This window comes from Eublepharis macularius, chromosome 4 (genome assembly GCF_028583425.1).
Source record: "Eublepharis macularius isolate TG4126 chromosome 4, MPM_Emac_v1.0, whole genome shotgun sequence".
NCBI lineage: Eukaryota > Metazoa > Chordata > Lepidosauria > Squamata > Eublepharidae > Eublepharis > Eublepharis macularius.
The window spans coordinates 100,987,896-101,010,787 of NC_072793.1; the positions used below are offsets into that span (position 1 = coordinate 100,987,896).

A 22,892-nucleotide genomic window follows, 5' to 3' on the forward strand; every position below is an offset into this window, starting at 1 on the left:
TTCTTTGATTCCAGGCCATTTGTACTGTAACTAATTCACTCTCTCTCTCCCTTCCCACAGGTGCTGGGAGTTTCCTTCTCCAAAGGGGCTGGTAAATGTGCAGCCACTCTTACTATCAATGATTGCTTTCACTGGGACACACCTGAAGATGAACATTCCTCAGGCAGCTATTGAGCCTAAGGTGATCTTTCCACGAGGTGCCAACTAGAACTGTCTCTCTGGCTCAACTGCCCACAGCAAATGGTAGACCAACAGAGACCTTTCCTCTGACCAAGGTGACCTGGTGGTTCAGAGAACCTTTTGTTGCCCCCATCAGGCAACACAATGACATTCTCTGCCACCATATGGATTTTGCTGGTCTACCCTGTAGCATGTCACACTAATAGCCAGAATCCCAACTACAATGTGGCAGCCAAGAAGGAGATCAGCTTGGAAGGTGACCTGGTTATTGGGGGCCTCTTTCCCGTTCATGAGAAAGGTAGCCCCATGGAGGAGTGTGGCAAGATCAATGAACATCGTGGCATTCAACGCCTCGAAGCTATGCTTTTTGCCCTAGATGAAATCAACAAAGACCAACGTATTCTTCCAGGCATCACACTGGGGGCCCACATCCTAGATACCTGTTCCAAGGACACATATGCCCTAGAACAGTCACTAGATTTTGTTCGTGCCTCCCTCACCAGAGTTGACGGCTCTGAGCACATCTGTCCTGACGGATCCTATGCCATCCATGATGACGTACCCACGGCCATCACAGGTGTTATTGGGGGCTCTTACAGTGACGTTTCCATCCAGGTATTGTGAACAAGATCTAGTGGAGAAGCAGAGTGTAGTACTTAAAATCAGAAGGCATGATGGTCAGGGTCTTATAATATAACATTTATTTCCCACCTTTCTTCCATCATTAATGTTACTGCGTCATACATAGGGTTTCTTGGAGGTCTCCAGTCCAGGCACTGACCAGGCCCAGCCATACTAGCTTTACCAAGGTTACCATATCATCTGCCTTCCAATCACATTTTGGAGCAAACTTTGCTGGAGAATAGGATCTCAAAGAACAATGTTTAGCTATTGCAGCTGTGAATGAGTTGTCATAGTGATCGTACTGTTCTGTTGTGAACTTACTAGGTGGCATTAGGCAAGCTAATAACTCTCTCTCAGTCACCAGCCCAATCTATATTATGGAGATAAAATTGTGGCATACTTACAGGGATGGTCTGAGAATTTCTTAAGTGCTATTTGGAAGGATTGTTGCTTATTTCAATGCATCACAGCTTCTGTAATACGTAATGGAGCCCCCTATTTCCGATTTTTCATCTCTAGCATATTGCTAATTTTGGAATTTTGTTCTGTAAACCCCAACTGCCTCCCAACTGCCTAAGTCATCTCAACACTACGTTGTATTAGCATGGGAATTTAAGTCCAATAAATTTCAAAGTATTTCAGGATTTCCCAGACTACTAAACAAAAGAGATTTATGGCAAAATGAAGAAGGGTGAAACAATGTGGGTTATACCTGAAACATACACACAGGAAGGAACTGTGGACAAGTGAACACTTTTTCTTCTTTTTTTAATTTGTAAATTAAATAAAACTTAACACATTATAGTACAACTGAATATATAACAATATCAGTATACCACAGTATAACAACTACCAACCCTCTTTCTATTTATTAAACTATGTACAAAATTCATATCAAAAAAGCGCTAAACTTTCTTCTCTAGCATTCTCTTTGGGTTTAAATGTATTCCAATAAATAACAAAAGGCCGTCAGGTCTTAATTAACTTCTCTTGTGCCATATTTTTCCTGTTCCACATCTGTTCAATTGCTGTAATTTTTTACATAATCATATTAAATCTTATTTTACTTATCCAAACTTTAGTATGAGGAAATATGGCACTGAGAATGTGATGGAACAACTGAAAAAAAATAAAACTGTGGAAAACAACTAAACATATGAATTAAAAATACCAGTATAAAGTTTAATAAGAAATACATAAATTATATTAAGAACATTGTATGGTTCTACATATACATAATAAATCTTGTATATAAATAAAACAAAATCACTAACATACAGGTATAATAGTGCAACATATAGCCATATGTACAGAATCAATAAAACCAGACTCGTTTCGGCCCAAATGCTTTTCTCAGTGGTATAAAAATATCACAGGTAGCACCACATCAATAAAATAAATAAATGAAACATACATGACCTAGTATGCAATGAATGCTGAGATAAAACTGAAAATAACATGGAGTGAATTTCTTAGAATTCTGCCCCAGAACAGCATAAAATAAAGTCAGGGCAATGTGCCAAATTAGAAGTTGTAATTCCTCTGTCCATAAATTTTATATAGCCAGGTCAAGAATATAAAATGTTCATTTCTGTTTCATCTTTGGTCGGTATCCAGCATCCCATCTTGAATTTTATATTTTTGACCTGGCTACATAAGATTTATGGGCAAAGGAATGGGCAATGCAATCCTAAGCCTCACCTCCCTGTTGTAGTAAGGGTGCCCATGGAGCCGTGGTGCCCCTTGTTCCCTCTCAAAGGACTTTTGCAGGAGTGCACCACTGGCAAGGCAAACTCAGCCAGGCAAGCCAGGAGAGAACACTCCCCAGTTGTCCGACAGAATCCACCAATGGTAGGGTGGCTGCAGTTGACAGTGCTGTGAGTGGCAGGGAACGGCAAAGCCATTCTGCGGGCTGGGTCATGTTTGACATCGCCAGCTGCCAATGTTACTCCCCCACCCTGCAGAGAGCAGGTGGACATGGCAGAAAGATTCCTGCGATTGGGCTCACCACACCCCGACAGAGGCACCTGCCTCAAAAGGAGCCCTGCCATGTGGAGGGGGAATTACACTAAAGGTGCAGACAGGGCACTTGCCCAACTCCCATTTTTGACAATGTCCAGGCTGACAGCTGAAGCACCGCTTGTTTGCACACACATCTCCACCATCACTCTGAGAAACATGCACCCCCTTCTGGAAAAATAAGACCAGAAAGGCAGTGGGACTCAGCAAAGGTCGCACCCACAGCCCCTGGCATCCAGGATCAGCCTCCTCCCCGAGTCTCAGAGAAGCAGCTCATTGGAGATAAGTGGGAGTGGGTTCTGAGAAAATTGATGAGAATGCCCATTGGAAACAACAGGAGAGACCTGAAGGCCCATTGGATATGATGGAAAGCATAAATGCCCATCGACTTGCAGTGGGTCCATTGAAAATAATTACTACATCAAAAAGATGCAAGGAAAATGCAGGGTGGACCTCAAGAGTCATGTTTGAGTGTTGAAATGATGGCCCCCAGAGTGGAATGGTGGCCCCTGAGACCAAAGAAACCCACAGCCATGCTCTGTCCTCTGCATGAGTGGGTAGTACACCAAGGATGTCTGCATTCAGCCCCGACATGGACTGCTTGCATCCCCACCACATCATCCAAGGCAGCTCTGTTAAGTGTGGCTCCATGATCAACTGCCTCTTTGGCAGGGGCCATGGTGCCTCAAGGGCAGGGGCTGCCCCCCCCACCCCACCAGCCAGCCTCAACCACAGAGCCCTGTGTTTAGAGAGAGGTGCCAGCCTGTGTGTGAGCAGAGCAGGGAGAGGGTGTGAATGAGTGAACTGGGCAGCTGGCTCCAGAGCTCCTTACCTGTCATTGTGTGTTTGCCCCGAGCCAAGACTCTGGAGATAGGTAACCTGAAAGGGAACTTGAACAAGGGTTGTTAGACATTCTGAACTTAGCTCTCCTCCCCTGTGTGAGTGCAAAGTACTCCCCGAATTTTGCAAAGTGCCCCCTGTGCGCTCCTGCCCTGCCACTGTGTGCCCTCTCTCATGCCTTGCACTCTAAGTCCCCCCTGGCAGAAGGGTCTCAGGCAGAGCTTCATACTGTGCCTACGCTTACCTGAGTTAATGGGTGCCTGGCCAGAGTTTATGTACGATGGAGAGTCTGTGGTTGGATGCTGGGGAGGGGGCTCAGCCCCCACAGAGATGTGAGCAGATTGGTCATGGCTCTAGTCAGCATTCTATGTCCCTCTGGGCTCTTTGGGTGGGGCCAGGCATGGGAGGGAATCTACTTTTCCTACACAATGGATGCCTATGGGCTACATCATCAATTTTCATGGTGTAACTTTCTGCTGCTCAGAGTGTGTTCCCAAGCCTGAAACAGCCAACTAAGGAACCAACTAACTCACACCCCACCCCCCGCCTCCCATCCCAGTTCTGTACATACAGCAATATATAATATTATACCTGTATATTTGTGATTTTATTTTATTTATATACAAGGTTTTAGTATGTATATGTAGAACCATAAGATGTTTTAAATATAATTTATGTAATTCTTATGAAACTTTATACAGGTATTTTGAATCCACATTTTTAGTTATTTTCTACAATTTTATTTTTTTCTGTTCTGAACTCCTTGGTTACCCTTGGTTTGCAGGGTTGTTGTTTTTCTCCTCTTTTTGTTTTCCTTATTGGTGGGGAAAAACTGGTATTATTCAGATCCAAGTATTCAGTGTTCCTGATATTTAGGTCTGATTTAGTATTCAGATTTGGTTTTATTCAAGAATATATTCGCCCTATTATTCCTAATGGAGGAAATTATCAGGGAGGGGCTGGAGATGCCATTGTTCAAGAAAACTCCACCAAAATTGCAGAGAACCTAGTCTTTCTGTCCACTAAAGACCCCCCAAATTTCAAGAAGATTGGAGCTAGGGGTCAAATTCTATGGGCCTTTGAATAAGGTGCCCCCAGCAACTCTCATTTTCTGGGTGGGGGGAGTATTCCAAGGCGTTCAAGAGCAAAGAAACCTTAACCAAACACATGGGGCTACCCCTGACCAAAAGCCAATCCCAATGCAAACTGAATTTAGAAAGCCCAACAGAAGCAATGCCAAACCAGAGAATCCCAGCAGAACCAGACCGAAGCAAGAGACACTGTTACAAGACCAACAGAACTAATGCCACTCAAAAATGCCAGGTAGAATCCAGGGCCAATGCAAGCCCAACAGAACCAATACCAAACCAGAGAATATATCCAGATAATTCAGTAATGTAAATACTGGTTTGCCCTGACCTGCATAAACCAGGTGAGCCTAATCTCATCAAATCTCAGAAACTAAGCAGGGTCATCCTTGGTTAGTAATTGGATGGGAGACCTCCAACGAAGACCAGAGTTGCAGAGGCAGGTAATGGCAAACCACCTCTGTTAGTCTCTTGCCGTGAAAACCTCACCAGGGGTTGCTGTAAATCAACTCTGACTTGCGGGCACTCTCCACCACTAAATACTGGTTTATCTTAACATATCTGAATATGCCAGATATATCTGGATATACCTGAATAATTCCAAATATGTATTTTTGGGGTATATATTTGGCATGCCCAATCCGAATCACACACTCCTATAAGGCACAATTCCAACATTTAGCTAAGACTATTTGTGCTTGAACCAAAAGATTCTTTATCAAGGCCTTAGTTTCTAACTTACAATACCCTGAGAATAGTCCTAAAAGGGTAATTTTAGGGTCTCATGGAAAATCTTATTTAATGACTTCCAAAATTTTGAATATATTTTGCAAATATTGTTAGCTACTAGACAGAGCCTCTACATATGATAAAAAACCCTCGCTTATTTTTGAATTTCCAACAGCCTTTTGAATCCATATTTTTGCAATCCTTTCTAATGTAAGGTACCTCCTATACATAATTTTCAACAGATTTTCCCCTGTATTTGTGATACATGAACATTTCTTAATATCACTATATATACTATTTTTTTCCAGAAATATTAATAATCAACAGATCTTTTCAGCATCTTAACTTATAAATCAACACCCAATTCTTTAACAGCAGTCAACATATCCTAGATAATAATGTATGTTGTGTTTCAGGCTTTTTAATAAGTTAATCAAGCTCTCTTAAAGGCCAGTGTATGTTTATATGCATCTGCATGGCATGTATGAAACTTCTAATGTGTAGATACTGAAATTCTGAAAGGAGAACTCCTTCCACTTTCTCCATAACTTCTCTATATGATAAAATAATTTTATCTTTTATAAAATCCATTGTTCTTATCAATCCTGCACTTATCCAGGAGTTAAACTGTCCCTCCACCCCAATCAAACTATTGTACAAAACTCTCTTCCCAATAACTGTAGACCTTTGATAGTAATAACGTGGGGTGAGCAGGGTGTATTTGAGGAAATATAGCAGATAGTCATTGAGGATGGCAGCATAAGAGTTTGGATATGTTAGGTACAGATCTATTCTCATCTGAAGTGAGTGAATCAAGTACTTTTTTGTGCCCAGGATCTGTGGGTGTTTCTCAATGTCCTGACTTGGCTTTACAGACATTTCCTGAGGTGCAGTGAAAATGATAATTATAGCCTGAGTCACATACCTGTATAAGAGCTGAAAGTCCTTTTTATAGCCCACTCTGACCGCCACCTCTGCCTTTTGGTCCATCCCTCCCAACAAAAGATTAGTGGGATGTAAGGCTTGCTAACACAGGGACCATATCCCAGAACATTCATATGACAGAATAATTAGCTGCTGCTCCTGAGAAGCCCCAAGGATGTATTGATGCTATAATTAATGCAAATTAATATATCATTATCACATACAGAGCCCATTGCTGAGAGAAAGAATGTCGTTAACAGTCTCATTTGCAAAAAGGGACAAAGTCCATATCCAGGGCTTTGCTTCCCCAAAGCAGAGCATGATAGGATAGATATTTCTTCATTCAAGGCCTTTAACCTTGCAGGAAGACCCATCCGTTTAAAAGAGTTGCAGCATGAGGAGGGCCTGCCTCAGCAAAGCTGAGCTAAAAAAAATTGCCATCCTGTGTCATGTGAGCTCTGTCTCCTTGAGCTACATTTACTTCAGTCTCAGATTTGACCCCAATTCCTTGGGCAGGAAGACCACAGGATCCCTCTGAAGACACCTGAGACCAGGGCCATCTGTCACTTCATTTCCTACAGACATGCCAGGTCAAACTCCTCCTCTTCCCTCCCCTCCCCTTAATGTCATGCCACTACAATGCACATGAGACAGGCTGCTGGAGCCAGCCTTTGATGACTGGAACAAGAAGAGCCAGAAGTGGGTGGAGAAGAAAGAAAAGCATATATTTTGAGGACAAACCACGTGACTCTCAAAACAAGTCTTCACTAGTCTTTTTGTTGGGTAGTTTGTACACTCATCTTATACAGCATGTATAACTACCTCAGTACTCTTGAGTAGGGGATCCAGACGGCAGAAGGACATGGATGCTGTTACAGTTGCTTGGCTGTGCTATACGGCAGGGTTGGGCTCTGCAATTGCATTGCTCAGCTCTGATAGAGACAGCATCAGTAAAGTGCCCTTCCAGGTTCTGCCCTTCTTTGCCCCTTCTTTTCAAATGCAAAGTACCACATGACTCTTGTCACTTCTTGCTACTTAAGTCCAAACTACATGCTGGAAATTCTTAATTAGTTCCCTGTGAGGGGTGGAAAGGAGAGAGGAAGGTGCTGTTCCTTGCTGGGAAACTCCTGGTAAATGCTTCCACCAGTCTGGTATCTCCTGAGACCATCTGGACTGATGTGCTAAAAAGGTTTCCTTCTAGCATAGTACTAGATAAATGAAGAAATAACAGGGTGTAAACCCTAAAGAATACCATATAGAAAAATATGTACCATTGGTGCAGTCTGGCTTGTAAGGAAGAGATTATGAGAAATATCCCAGAGAAATAAACTAAACAAAGCCAAAGTCTTTATAACATGAAAGTTTATTAGAAAAGAGTGGGAGGACAGTGGCTGGATTAAAAAAAGAAGTAGAAAAGGGGAACAAAATAAAATATAGGGGAAAGCACACAATATCCCAGCACAGAGACTTTTAAATAAAAGCAATAAAGTCAGTTTAACTTAGTACACTTTACCTAGATTCTAGTAGATTCCACAGAGCATGTGCAGATTTCCATGCAGTACTAAAATGTCAAAGGATTCCTTAACCCACTATCCTGTAATCGTTAGATTCACACGGTTTCAATAGAGACAAAGAACAGATCCACTCCCACCCTCCTCCAGGTATTTATGGATAATGGAATCTGACCTAAGACAGCCTCCTCTCAAGACTGATTAACTGATTTAGCTACTCCGATGTAAAGTCCCATCTCTGATGTCAGAGGCTAACGTTACCAATCAGAAAATTACCAGAATGACAGTCCTTCCTGTCAAGTAGCTATTAAGACTCTGAATTACCATGACAAACAGTTGGTTCAAACTGGTTTTCTTTTGTCTAAAAAGGATTACCTTTGGCAAGGTGGTGCAACATGGAATGTTAGTGAATAGGTTATCCTAATATAAACACCCAAGTGTCCAAGAGCCCAGATGCTAAAAGAGTCAGACTTGAGCCATGTTAATGTTTAGAGGTTTTTGTCCCAGTCATGCTCTCTCATGACTAATTTAACTGAAACGCAGCTGGGGGAGAGTAGGTTAAGACCATAGTGTTAGGGAAGAGGAAATTTAATATTCCCATGCAGTTTATCAGATTGAAAATGCCCCCTCCAGGCTGCTTTAAGCCTCAGGGGTGAAAAAGACAGCTTGCCATACTGGTCCTTCCCCCTTATAGCTGTGTGTCTGTGACACCATTGCCAATTGAGGAAACTGCATGAGGGGGAGCAGCATATGTCCCCTTCCACTGTGCCATGGCCTCAGGAAGTCTCACAACTAAATTACAGGCCTGTGTATCTGATGATGGATCTCCAGCATCAAATGTAGTTTGGCCTTCAGAAGTGACAACAAAGGGATTAGCAGACCCAGAGCTTGTTACCGGCAATAAGCCTTCTTGCAAGTAAGTGGGGGGAATTAGCGGCAAGGAGGAAGGCTATGCAAGAGGGTTAACAATGGGATAGCTCCATCAGTCCTTTCCCCAAGGTAACAGACAAGACTTGGTGCTTTTAGGGTCGAAGAGTATTTTTATTTAAAGAGGAAAAACCAACATACACACAAGGGACAATTAAAAATGGTTGGTACAGAGAGAGAGAGAGAGAGAGAGTCCTAGAAATCCAGGAGCGTAGAGTAGTCCACGGAGAGAGTAGCTTCAAACATCCCACGTTCTCGGCCAGAAGACAGACTTAGGGAAAGTGGCCCCAAGGGTACAATGCTCAGATCTGAAGGTGCAGCATGCACATTTTGAATGGGGCAAGAGCCCTGGTTCTTATAGGGCAAAACGTGTCCTGAGGCTGGGGAGCCCCCTCAGCCATTGGAACAAACACCATAAAGGTCAGCCTCTGGGAATTACAAAAGTTTGATTACCTTGATTACTTGTTGCTGTGGTGTGTGAAAGGAAATGCAAAGTCTCTCCTGCTGCATCACAAAGGGGCAATTTGCTAAAAAAATCTCCCTGGAGCTGATGAATTTAGATATGATGATGCATGTTCCCAGAGACAAATTAAATTTATAAGTGCTGGTTGATTGATCCTCAGTCTTAGGGTGGAGATTTCATCATGGAAGGAGGGCATCAAAATGTGCTAAGTAGGGTGACACAATGAGACCCTGTCTTATCACAGCTCACGTCCATAGCTGGGGAGGCAGTATTTTCAATCACCACCAGTCACTTTGCATTAGCATGAACATTCCAATGCTCTTGCCCAGCTGGCTGGAATTCCCCCTGCTGCAGATCAAGCTGCATTTAATCCAGGGGCCCTATGATTTTATATCACAGGCCTATATCAAATATGGTGGAGGCTGGGGCCGGCTACTTACAAGCTGACATACTTCCTTGGTCCCCCATGAGACTCCACCCAATAAAATCTTCCCTTCAAATGTTCCTCCCTATTGGGTCTATTTTTTCCATTCTGAAATCCATTACTGAAGAACTGGGGCAGGGTCCCTCCCCTTCTTTTTAAAAACTATATGCCACTGAGTTCTAAAGAAGAACACAGGAAAACACACCTCTTTTTAAAGAGGTCACAGGTTAGGTAAGAGAACATTTATGATAAATGAAAAATGAAGGCTGGAAACAAAGAAGAGGGATGATTTTAAAAAATGGAGGAAAAGGAATGGATTGGCCAAGGGTGGATGAAAGTATAAAGAAAGAGAACGTTAATAGAGAAAGGGACAAGAAATAGAAAGAGAAAGGGGGAAGAGAGGAGAAGCTGGAGGGAAGGTACAAAATGAAAGAATGGGCCTGGTTATCAGCAGTGAAATCTGAAAGGCTATGATGAAAACAAATGTCACCTTGTTTTCCTACTTTGATGGTGCTTATGGGCAGACAAAAGTGAAGCAAGCAAGACTTCAACTCGGAGGGATAAGAAACAAAAGAGAGCTGTTTAAAACACAGAATCATAAGCTAAATTAACAGCCAAAAGAGTGGGTAAATACAACAGTGCCAGGAGTCATGCAAAGTGAAAGGGGGCTAGACTGGCAAGATAATTAGGCAGCTTATTAGAAAGATAAGCAGATAAATTGGCTACATCAGAGGTCTCTCTCCACAGAGATCTTCAGCAGTGGCAACAACACAAAGACATTTTATTAATAATTCTGGGCTCCTCTCACTTGTTACTGTCCCCTGTGCTGTGCGTCCCCTCCAGGCTGGAAAAAACTGGATTGCTCTCTGTCTCTGATTCTCTCCTGCGATTCCCCTGGGGTTGGCAGAGAAAGCTACAGATCTGATCCAGCTGAGACACTGTATTTCTAAACAAAGCAGTGGATTAACACCTTCCTGTTTCTCTCTTAGCTCCCCCAAGAATGGTTCAGAGGATGTTTAAAAAGGAGAGTGTTGCTTGCAACTATGATGTGCTGTATAGATGTGTAAGTCCACACATTTGTGGTTTCCTCTCTTCTTTTAGCCTGCTGGAACTAATTAAACTAATGAAGTGACTCCTGCCTTTCTTTTAAGCAAGATGCATTCCTTCAGGGCAGCATAAGGAGCATAGTTCAGGGTCATGATTTTGCCTGCACTGTCTAGCTTTTGTTCAGATTCCCATAAATGTTTGTATGTTAAAAAGTTTTCTGAGAATGATTCATCCACACAATGAGAAATACCGTTTTTCAACTTCAGCTCAAGAAATTTTCTGTAAGAACACTTTATGTGGATGGCCCATTTAAACAATTTCACACATCTTGGCCTGGAGAAACATTCCAAGAACTGGTCAAGGGAAGTAAAGTATCATAATGGTAAAGTGATAACCACTTGCCTGTTCATCTGGGGTGATTAAGAATCAGCCTCCAGGTGGCTTAGCAGAGCAACTTTTACAAAGTGAATGGTTCTTATATTTTAGGTGGCAAACAGTCAACATAGCCAGACAAACTAGAACAAATTGTTGTGGAGCTGGCAAATTTTATGAATACTTTCAAAGCTGAACTGTTTGGGGTAGGATAATTTTAAGATGGTGAGATGCAGTTTGATCTTTTTCTCCTCGGGGGAATGTGGAGAAATTATCTTTCTTCTGTGTCTTCCATGCTAAGTGTCTAAAGGACTCCATATATGTGTGTGCATGTATGGACCTGTGTTTTAGTTCAAACCATTAACAATGACACATCTGTTAATAATCTAATATCTTGGTGCTATGTCTGTCTTCAGAGTCCATGAATGAAACTAGCAGATTTAACAGTCATGTGATTGTTTCAGTTCAAGGCTAGATCCTAATTTTTTATCCTTCTGGAAGCCTTTTGCTAGCACAATGCATGGGGACTGAAGGAAGAGGGGGTACAGTGCATACATCCAGAGGGAAATAAATGTTCAGCTGCATCTGGTCAACCCACAACTTTAAAATAGCTAAATGTGAATCATCTTTTGTGATGCACAAGTCCAGACTAACTCAGAGCAACCTTAGAGTTGACTCAAATTTCACTCATTACTTTGAGCTGTTTTCCTTGACCCCCATGTGTTAATTGAAAGCCACATTTGAGAAAGAGGAATGGTGTTATAAAACATCTTTATTTTACCAACTGATGTATGACTGAGAGAACAGCCTTTTCTACCTTCAACATGGAGTCTCTTTACCCAACAATAATTTCAATGTTCAAGTTCACACCCTCACTGGCTGGGTTGCTGCTCAAAAAGTTGTTGGCATCTCTCAGGTAGGCATAGTACCGCCAGCTGTTTTGGATGATCTGGGCTGCCTTCTGATACTTCTTGTACTGGGTTTTCCTAAGCCACATCTTAAAAACAGACTGCAGGAGGACAGCAGACTTCTGAGGCCAAATGTACGTCACCAATGCCCTTGTTCTTCGTTTTTCTTCGAGCTGGCAGGAAACACGAGCCCACCACCTCTGGATGGCCCACACATAGATGACAGCATGCCGCACAGTGCGCCGGACTAGCTGACCACGCCACCATGATTGGATCGTGACAGAAGCCTAGAAGATAAGAGAAAAGGCCTGCTCTGTCATGAGCCACCATGATTGGATAGTAACAGAAGCCTAGAAGTGAAAGGGGGAATGTGACTTTCAGCTAAAAAAAAGGAAACAATAAACTGATTGTCACCATGATATTACCAAAAAAAGGCAAACAAAACTTTTCCTGACAGATGAAAGAACTGGTAATGAAGTAACGAACAGCTATAAGCAGGGCATTAAAAATAAGTGAGTCCTAGCCTTTTGCCATCTGAAATGAACAACTAGGCCTCAGCCTTACATTTCAATGAAGAAACAATATTCTTCTGCCACCACTGCATTTACACATGGTAGACCTGTGAAACTCTTCAGGGTGGTCAGTGGCCTATTAGGTTCTAGCCTGTGGAAGGAGGTGGACTGCTCAGTGGCCTGCTGTGACAAGGTTGCTCAGCACTTTGCAGATAAAATCTCTTGCATATATTCTGACTCTGTAGAGTCCCATTAGCAGTGACAGGATCGGATGATCTCAAGATGCTTGTTGACTTGTACATTTGTACGAGCTTGTTCAGTCTGAGGATCTGGACAGGATTCTTGGAAGTAGACCTATCACCTGCTTGTACAACCCTTACTCCTTCTAGCTGTTTAAATCTGGGGTGAGGGGCTAGCAGACTGGGACTGGGAAACAGTAAATGCCTCCTTGATGGAGGGGGTGGTTGCTCCTGCCTTGAAGCAGGCATCCACCTACACTAGACCTAGGAGAGTCGAATAACTACCGTCCAGTCTCAAATGTACCATACTTGAGTAAGGTGATTGAACAAGCAGTGGCTGGACAGCTCCAGGAATTCCTGAATGAGGATGATTGTTTGAATCCTTTCCAATCTGTTTTCAGGCCTGACTATGGAACTGAAACAGCCTTGGTCACCCTAGTGGATGATCTGTGCAGAAAAATGGATGGAGTAGAGTGACCCTGTTAATTCTCCTGAATCTCTCAGTGGCATTTGACACATCTGATTATGGCATCCTTCTGGACTTCCTTTCAGGATTGAGACCAGAAGGCACCATCTTACCAAAAAGGTAGATTTCATAATGTAGTGCCAGGGGGCTACTGCTCGGTTCCCTAGCCTCTGGCATTACTACCAATGTGCAGATGACACTCAGCTCTGTCTCATGTTTCCTGCAGATCCTAGGGAGACTATGGAAACTGTGAACAAGTGCCTGGAAGTAGTTTTGAGGTGGATGAAGGTTAACAAATTGAAAATTAATCACAACAAAATGGAGGTGCTACTGGTTGGGGGAAGGGTTGAGCTAGGAATTGGAGTGCCTACTGTTCTAGATGGGGGTTGCACTCCCCCTATATGTTCAGATTTGTAGCTTGGGGGTGTTGCTGGACCCAGGCCTACTGTTGGATAAACAAGTCACAATAGTGGCCAGGGGTGCCTTTCATGAGTTTCGGCTGGTGAGCCAGCTGCAGCCCTTCCTAGGCAAACAAGATCTTGCTGCTACAGTGGGCTGTTCTTGAAGACTGTCTGGAAGGTGCAATTGATTCAGAATACTGCAACCAGAATGTTGACTGGAGTGGATCATAGGCACCTATCACTCCAGTCTTGATCCATTTACACTGGCTCTCAATTTGCTTTATGGCTCTATTCCAGTGTTTGTATTGACCTTTGGAGCCCTATATGGTTTGGGGCCCCTATACCTGAAGGACTACCTACTCCCATATGAATCTACCTGACCACTCTGGTCATCTTTAGAGGCTCTGCTTTGGGTGCCCAGACATATGAGGCTAGATGGGTGGCAACCAAAAAAAAAGCCTACTCTATCATGATGAGTAGAGATGGGCATGAACAGGAAAAAAAACTGAACATGATGTTCGTTGTTTGTTGCCATCCACGAACAGGGACTCATGAACACTTACGAGCATGACCGGTTCATGAACTTGTTCGTGGTTAGATGTTCATGGGGGCCAGCAGGCTCTCCTCCAGCCATCATCCAAGTTTGGTCAAGATCCCAACTGCACCACTCCCAGAAACCTAACCTGAGCAGGCACCAGGAAAGGTACCAATAATAAATAATAGCTTGGTCCAGATCCTGGCAGCAGCCCTGGAACCTGAAGGGGTAGATCCCTATCCCACCACACACAAAGAAAATTCAAGCTCCAATGCACTCTCTCTATCAAAATGCCAACAGCAGCTGTGTCTCTCCCTCTCCACTGTCTGCAAAGCCAGAGCTGGGAGCCCCCCTCCCCCCTGCTCTTTGCTCCCTCGTTGTAACAAATTTGGAGCTCCACACTTGAAAGGATGACTTACCTATCAAGCTAAATTGGGCTTAGATTGGGGTTTCCAGGGCAACAGCAGGAGTTCAGATAGAGTTCAGACAATCCCTGCCTAAGCTGCCAATGGTATTGATTGCAGGTGCCAGACTGTCTGGCTTGATGAACAGCAACCACCTATTTGTTTAGAATGGGGCCTCACGAACAGCTTGTTCGCGAACAGCAGATTGGGCTGTTTGTGGCTTTTTTTTTGTTCGTATTGCTGTTCGTGTCCATCTCTAATCATGAGCCAAAATTTTGGAACTCCTTTCCCAGGGAGATATGTCTGCCTCCCTCTATCATTGTCTTCCACCAGTAAGTGAAGACTTCCTTTTTTTTGTTTGGTATTCCCTTACCAACTGTCATTAGCCCACCTTCATGTTTGTGGTTTTATGTGTTTATGTGGTTATACATGTTGTTTTAAATTTTTGTATACATTTGTAGCTTAAACACTGTTTTAATGTTTGGAATGTTTTTATGTTTTAATGTTGACCACCTTGGGGACCATGAGTTGGGTGGAATAGTGGCATATAAATGTTTTAAATAAATAAATACCTCCCCCCCCACACACCAGGTAGCAGCAGAGATGGCGACTGGGGGGGGGGAAGGTTCTTCCAAGATGTCTCCTGCCAGGCTTCCCTAGACTAGATAATTTCTCCTAGGGTCCTTCAGGAACAACAAACCATTGTACAAAGCCGCTAGAGGCTTTACCCCTATGCTAACATTTTGAACATGTTAGGGGTGGCATATTTTCTTATTAAAAATTGTAAAAAAATGTGTCACTCCAGAAATGTGCTGCCTGAGGCAGAACTTTGTTTCATAGTAGTGTTAGTTTTGGCTCCACAAATCAGAATAGATCAAACAGATTCTTCCTCCTATTTTTAGCTTTCACTTTTTTAATGCTGGGTTTATTCTCCAGCATATTTCAGACCATGTGTCAACCATTTTTTTCCCAGAGCAATGGAAGTGACTATTATTTAGTGCTATTATTGTTCTAGTCCCAATCATCTATCTGCTTATTGATAACTACAGGTTTTATAGAAGAGAGGAGGAGTTACACTTCTGGTTGGAGATCCAAAGGAGTTAGCTGTGTTAGTCTGTAGTTGCAAAATAATAAAGAGTCCAGTAGCACCTTTAAGACTAACCAACTTTATTGTAGCATAAGCTTTCGAGAACCACAGCTCTGGTTCCCTTGAAAGTCATAATAATGGTTCAGACTCAAACTAAGTAATACTGATTGTTCTTCAAGAAGATTGGTAGTAGATTGGCAGTTCAATCTCATGCAGAGTTACTCTGTACAGAAAAAAAATGGGCTTAATCCTGTACAGGATTACACCATTAACCTGATAAGGCTTGAAGTGCTGAAAGGCTGAAAACCATGTTTGATTGATCCCAAAGTACTACAGAAAATAAGAGATGTGTGTGTGCCATCTTCAGCACACACACATCTTCAGCAGACCAGGCATGCTCTCCCAGATCTCTAAAATGGTAACATTTGTACAAGCCAAATACCTTCCATTAAAACACTTTATGGATATGATGACATAGGCTACCTCTCCCCCCAGTAACTTGGAACCTATGCAGTGTGAACAGAGCTGTACTTCATAAATAGCCATTTCCCCACTTGCCTGCTTCCACTGCAGTGTTCTGCAAAACCAGGCATTGTGCCCCAAGGGTCAACAAATCCCCAGGAGTATCATGGGGTTGAAGTGGAGGGTTGTATGGGGGGAATTGGCAAAAATTGCCATCTCCCTCTTCTGTGAGCAGAAGTGCTTAGTGAGAACAGAAAAGACAGAAAGTCAATATTATCACCCTACAAGTGTGCATAGCACCTTCTTGAGTATGCTTGGCACTAACTTTCCAGACCCTGGCTGTCATGCATATTTACTGCTCTGTTGATGTTATAGATGCTGTTGGCTAGTTTGATGTGTTGTCTTCCATCAAGCACAATGGGAAGGGAGGAAAAGCAGTGTGTGCCCAAGAGCTTTATCTGGAACAGAAAATGGAAAGGGCACCCCCGGCTCCTCTTGTTAACATGAGGTACAGTCCAACAAGAAGTTCTTTGCATGCTTCATTGAAAAGGGTGAGAGCTGTATAAAACATGGCTGTGCCCTTGGCAGCTCCTGCTCACTTCAATGGGGCCTATGCGGGAAAACTTCCCATAAAAGCATATGCATAAGGTGCTACTTTACTCCTGAGTAAACTCTCCAGTTGATTGTGTTCCCGCAGTGTCCCCTTTATAGCACCCCAAACCAGTCCTGTAAGACAAATCTGCCTCACCTTGCCCTATAAGATCATAGCTGAGGGGGGAAAACAGGAAACAGAATATTCTGCATTGAGGTGGGTTCTTGCTTTTGCCTTGTTTTATATTTCAGGCCCTTAAAATCACTATGTCTATTGATCTCTTGATTGCTGACCCATTTTAGGTATTAAAGCTCATCAAACATAAAGTAACCTGATTGGAAGAAGAATCTCACACTGCTCCGATCCTGACTCTTATATGCCATGGGCCTGGGCATATTCTACATTCTATCCAGAGCTTACATGTCTTTTTAAAAGAAGTGCATCATAGGATGTGATGGCGGAGGAAAGTGCCATCAAGTCACAGCTGTCTTGAAGTGACCCTTGCTGGAGTTTTCCAGGAAAGAGATATGCAGAGGTGATTTGCCATTGCCTTCCTCTGCGTAGCATCTGTACTCTTCCTTGGTGGTCTCCCATCCAAGAACTAACAAGGGCCAGCCCTGCTTAGCATCTGAGATCTGACAAAATTGGGCTAGCCTAAACCATCCAGGTCAGGAAATCATAGGATGTACTAGGGATCAATTCTGCTTCCAATTAAATGCACACAGCATCCTTGATAAGTGCCCATGATAGCTGAGGGAATGCATTCCTACACAACTGTGGGCCTGGAGACTGGGCCTTCTGAGAGGAGGAGAGTATTCACTACAAGCATTACCACAACTAAGAAGAAAAAAAATAATCACATCCCATTTTGCACAGGTTAATTCATTTATGTATGTGACAGTTTAAAGCGATTTTGCCTGACATAGATGCCGATGTTGCAAAATGTTCAAAGCACAGTGATAACAATATATAACTGAGTTTGATCAGCTTACAGCCTAGTATGCACCTTAGTTGCTTCGTACAAGGGTGGTATTGGTTCAGGATAAGCTAGCTCCTCATCAGCAAAGCTTCTTGGATACTTCACACCCATGGCAAAGAAAAAGAGAAAAAACATAGTAAGTATAGAGAAGAGCTTAAGTCTTAAAACAGTGAGAAAGTCCATCTACTCCTCCCTCCCCTCCTCTATATCTGACCAGTTTCTACTTGCCCTCCATGCATCTGACGAAGAGAACTGTGATTCTCGAAAGCTACAATAAAGTTGGTTAGTCTTAAAGGTGCTACTGGACTCTTTTTGATTTTCCTAATGATACTGAGTCACATGCTGCAAGAGCACTCAAGCTGTTAACATCTAATAAGACTTCTACTATGATTCTGCCACATTCATATATAATTTCGTGCATATATTGGATACAAATATTTGGAAGAGCAATTGACTAGGGCATACCTTCCTATTAAGTATATTGTCTTCTTCGTTTCTAAAAAAAATAGTCAGACTTGTCTAGAAACCACAGCCTTAGTTCAAACCTCCCAATTCCAGGCACGTGTTAGAACTAGGCTTTGTTTACTCAAAGGAGACTGAAATGCGCTCTATACAGGATCAGAAATTTCCCATGATTACTATATGTGTCCCAGTTAGAGCTGAGTTCCAGCATTCAAAAACTAATTCGTGGACTAGGCTATTGTGAGATCCAATTCTAATTATGCTAAAGATATTCTCAAAACAAATCTTTTGGATATTTTGAGTATATCTTTAAAGGTGGTGGTAGCAAATGAAAAAGAGCATCACATACACATTTAGGCAGATGCAAGATAACAACTCATACTCCTTCCTAGAAATGCACAAAAACCAAATTGTGCTTTCTAATGCTCTTTATGTTTGAGTGCCACAGGCAAACATGTTTTGCATTAAAAATGGATGTAGAATAACACATCTTTAATGGAATAATTTGCCAGAGAATGCTCCCTGCAATCCTAATAATAAAACTATTCAGAAAGATCTAATGTGCAAATTCATCACCTTTATCCAATGTATTGATTCCAGTTTTTAGTAGTCTATTATTCCATTTCTTGACCATATAAGAAGCTCACCAGCTAATGATTTTCATTACTCTCTGTCTCTGGAGGGATATGTCATTAGCAAGACACACAAAAGCACACATTTCTGAGAAAACTGAGGTATGGGGGAGAAACACAATAGACAACAGTTATTGTTGTCTTCTCAAGCCTCTTGGTGAATTCTGTAAGAGACAAGTTCAAAGCAAAACCTGCCAACGATTTAATCTAGTCTTTGACTTTCCCCTGAGCCACATTCAGGGCATCACTGTTCCAGCTCTGGTCTGAATTTTCTCCTTGAAGAATTGCATGCTGGTTCTTTTGTGCCATGTGTTAGATTTCTCTTTCTGTTACTGTAGTTCATCCCAAGTGTCTATTAGTTTTTCCTCAGTAGTTCAAGCTCTTTTCAGGCGATCTGAAAGTGTGGAACTGAACATATCAGGGGAAGGTTGCATTCACTGCCCCAACCTCAGTCTTTTCTACCCGGGTTAGCTCTGTGTGCACAGAGCCTACATATGTACAAGCTGCATGCTGGGCTCATACTGTGCATTTTACAGGACCCCAGTTCACACAGAGAGAGTGTACTCACCTATGTATGGACATCAGCTCTGTGCATACAGAGCTAATCAAAGCATAGACTTGCTGCTGCAGTCCTGATCCTCTCTCCATCTGTACTTACTTCAGAAAAACCTGAAAAGGCTTCTGTCTGCTCTCTACGGAAGGGAGGACAACCAGGCTGAAGAGGGTCCATTTCTAAGTGTGTAATTTCACAATAAACAGCTATACCATTGTGAAATATGTAAATAAGATGGAAGTGCTGAACTAAACATGTAGATTCTACTTACACAACATGAACTCAATGGTTGTCCAGAACATATACCCATAGTGGATTTTCATTCAGGAAAAGCCCATGCTTCAAGGAAAGGTGGTGTTTGACTTCCAGCAGCTGAAGTGCTCCTAGAACAGTAGCATTATCTTGAGCTGTACACTCTGATGTCATAATGAATGGTAGCATTAACTTGAGTTGTACGATATGATGTCATAATGACCTCTGACTCTGACCACCACTAACACTGGCAGGTCCGGTGCCAGGGTTTCTGGCACCTGAGGCCAGGTGGGGGGGCAGCTTCAGGACTGCTCTTGGCCCCGCACTCACACCCCTGGACTGCAGGGCAGTGGGCGGCTGGGTGGGAGGGCTGGGAGGCTGCCAGCCAAACCAGGCATGGTGGGTGGCCGAGGAGGCGCACGTGTGTCCTCCCAGCCCTCCTGCTCCATTGTTCCACACGCCACCCTGGAAGCCTGCTGCGTCTGGCCCACGGCTGCTGCTCCCAGCCAGGGGCACGTGTTGGTGGTGGCAGCAGCGCAGGAGCGTTGGGAGGCTGCAGTAGCTGCGGGCCAGGTGTGGTAGGTGGCTGGGGTGGCGCATGGGCAGCTTCCCATCCCTCCCGGTCAGCTGCCCGCACGCTGCTGCTGCCAGCTTCGTGGCGTGCGGCACTGTCCCCGGCCCCAGTGCCCCCTCCAGTGCCTCAGTGCTGGAGATGGTCACCAGGCTTGCCTCAATGGAGGCGCCAGCCCTGAACGCTGGTCTCGTTAAGATGGGTCTCTTATATCGTGGGGTTGTGGATTTGATGATGCTTCTTTCTTGTACTGTATAGTTATTTTAACATGATCTCTTAAGAAAAAAAAATCTTTGTTTTAGTTTTACTTTTCACTTGTTAAGTTGGTTGCTGGCTGTGGCTGTTATGGCCTAGTAGGACCCAGACCAGGCTTTGTCTATGTTTAATAAAGTCCTGAACTGTTTTCGTACTAGGCACTGTGGAGTTATGACACTGGCAACATGGATAAAACTCCAATGACCATGGCAATGTATGCTAGACTTTGATGGATAAAGTGGTCTGAGTACTTTGAGAGGCTGGAACATTATTTTAAAGCAAACAAAACTGAAGATGCAGAGTGGCAGAATCTGTCTTTTTGACAGTTTGTGGGCAAAAGACATATATCCTCTTAAGAAAGTTGGTGGCACCTCAAAAGCCAGGTGAGAAAACTTTGAAAGAATTGTGCCCTCTGGTACAACAGCATGTAAGCCCACAGCCTTCAGTAGTGGTCCAGTCCCTAAACTTCCATAGTTGCTGGCAGAAACCTAGTGAAATTCTTTCTGAATTTGTAGCTGAGCTGCTTCTTTGGCTGAATTATGTAAATTTGGAGTTTCCCTAGACTGGATGCTGCATGACAGGCATACTTGATCGGGCAATATGATGCTGACTGTTGGAAATAAAGATCTTGATTTTAAAAACAGCAGTGGACATTGCCATGGCCAATCTAACTGCCCAGCAAGTGCAGGAGTTACAGAGGAGTGAGAATTGCTGCAGGGCTGAATCATGTGGCCACATATAAATCTGGGCTGGCACCCAAACTGCAACCTTGTGTATTACCCCAGGAGCAGGCAGCAGGAGTTTTCTGTCCGAAGCCAAACAGGATGCTGTTTTCATTGTGGGCCCTGCAATGAGGAAGGTGAGGATGACAATGATGGAGTGTATGCTGTATATACCTTGGGTAATCGCCATTCCTTACCAGTACAATCTCAAGTAACTGTTGTGGGTCACACCCTGGAAGTAGGCACTGGAGCTGCATTTTCTATAACAGGAGAGGACACCTTTAATAATTTATGGGCCCTGGGCCCCTTTACAACCAGCAGGCGTGTGGCTTCAAACTTAAACAGGAGAAACTCTTCCCCTGGCAGGCAGGGTGCTTCTCTCAGTGGTATAAAAAGGATAGCACAAGAATTTGCTTTTGTGAGTGGTGCGAGGAAGAAGCTCCACCTTGATGGGCCACAATAGACTACAAAAATTGATATAGGATTGAAATAGGATTTTCAGAACAGTTTTTTTGCTCAGCTCACATCACTGAAGGAAGTATTAGAGCAAACAAAAGAGATCTTCAGTCCAGGGCTAGGAATGCTAACTGAGATGACAGCAAAGATTCACGTGAACCCAGATGCACAACCTCATTTTTGCAGACCCTGTCCTGTGCCTTATGCTTTGTGCAGTAAAGTGGAAGCAGAACTGTAGCACCTGCAGAAGGACAGCATTCTAGAACCAGTTCAGTTTTCACAACGGGCCACTCCAATTGTACCTGTAGTTAAGGCAGATGAATCTTTGAGGATTTGTGGGGATTATAAAGTCACTGGCCATTTTCACACATCTCGGCATAGCACTAAACTCACGGAATGAGGGCGTCTTCATGGTGCATTTTCTGATGTCATCGTGCCATGGTTCCATTTTCATGGTGTGTTGGCGCCAGAAATTGCCCCATGAAGACGCCATTGTTCCATGAGTTTAGTGCTAGCCAAGACGTGTGAAAACAGTCAGTGTCAATATAGTTGCAAAACTGGATCCCTATCCACTGCTTAAGATCAAGGGTTTATTTGCATACTTGATCTCAGTCATGCTTATCAATAGTTGCTTCTGAATGAGTTTAAGGATTTGCTAACAATTAACACTCATTATGGATTATTTAGCTATATATGCCTCCCATTTGGGATGCCTTCTGCTCCTGGAAATTTTCAAATCTTTTAGTCTATCTGGATAATATTCTGATCTCTGGAGAAGATCAGGAAAGTCATTCAAATACTCCTGAAGGAGATATTGGAGAGACTCCAAAAGTTGGGACTCAAGGAGTGAGTGTTTTTTGGTCTCCTCAGTACAATATTTGGGGCATATTATTAATGTGGAAGGGTTCCACTCAGTACTTGATAAGGACTCTTGCTGAAGTCCCAACACCTACATGTGCTGCAGAATTAAAATCATATTTGGGTCTTTTGAAATATTATCATAGAGTTTTACCCAAATTGCCTACTACATTGGCCCCATTGCACAAGTTATTAAAGAAGAATGTTTCATGGAAATGGGAGAAGGCTCAAGAAGCAGCATTTTAAACCTCAAAAGCTCTGTTGCAATCCTGCAAGGTGCTGACACATTTTAACCCTAAATTACTAATGGTGGTGGTTTGTGATACCTCTCAGTATAGAGTGAGGGCAGTCTTGTCTCATGTATGCTCAGATGGCTCAGAGAGATCAACTGGATTTGA

At 43.1% G+C, this 22,892-nt stretch overlaps 1 protein-coding gene across 1 annotated transcript in view; it reads left to right on the forward strand.

Annotated features, from left to right (window-relative positions):
• The first annotated feature begins 306 nt into the window (after window positions 1-306).
• GRM2 (glutamate metabotropic receptor 2) overlaps window positions 307-22,892 on the forward strand; it is a 67,532-nt gene continuing 44,946 nt past the window's right edge. Inside the window, exon 1 of the mRNA XM_054976951.1 lies at window positions 307-795. Within this exon, the coding sequence (XP_054832926.1) occupies window positions 325-795 (471 nt within the window). The 5' untranslated portion in view covers window positions 307-324. The remainder of the gene's footprint in view (window positions 796-22,892) is intronic.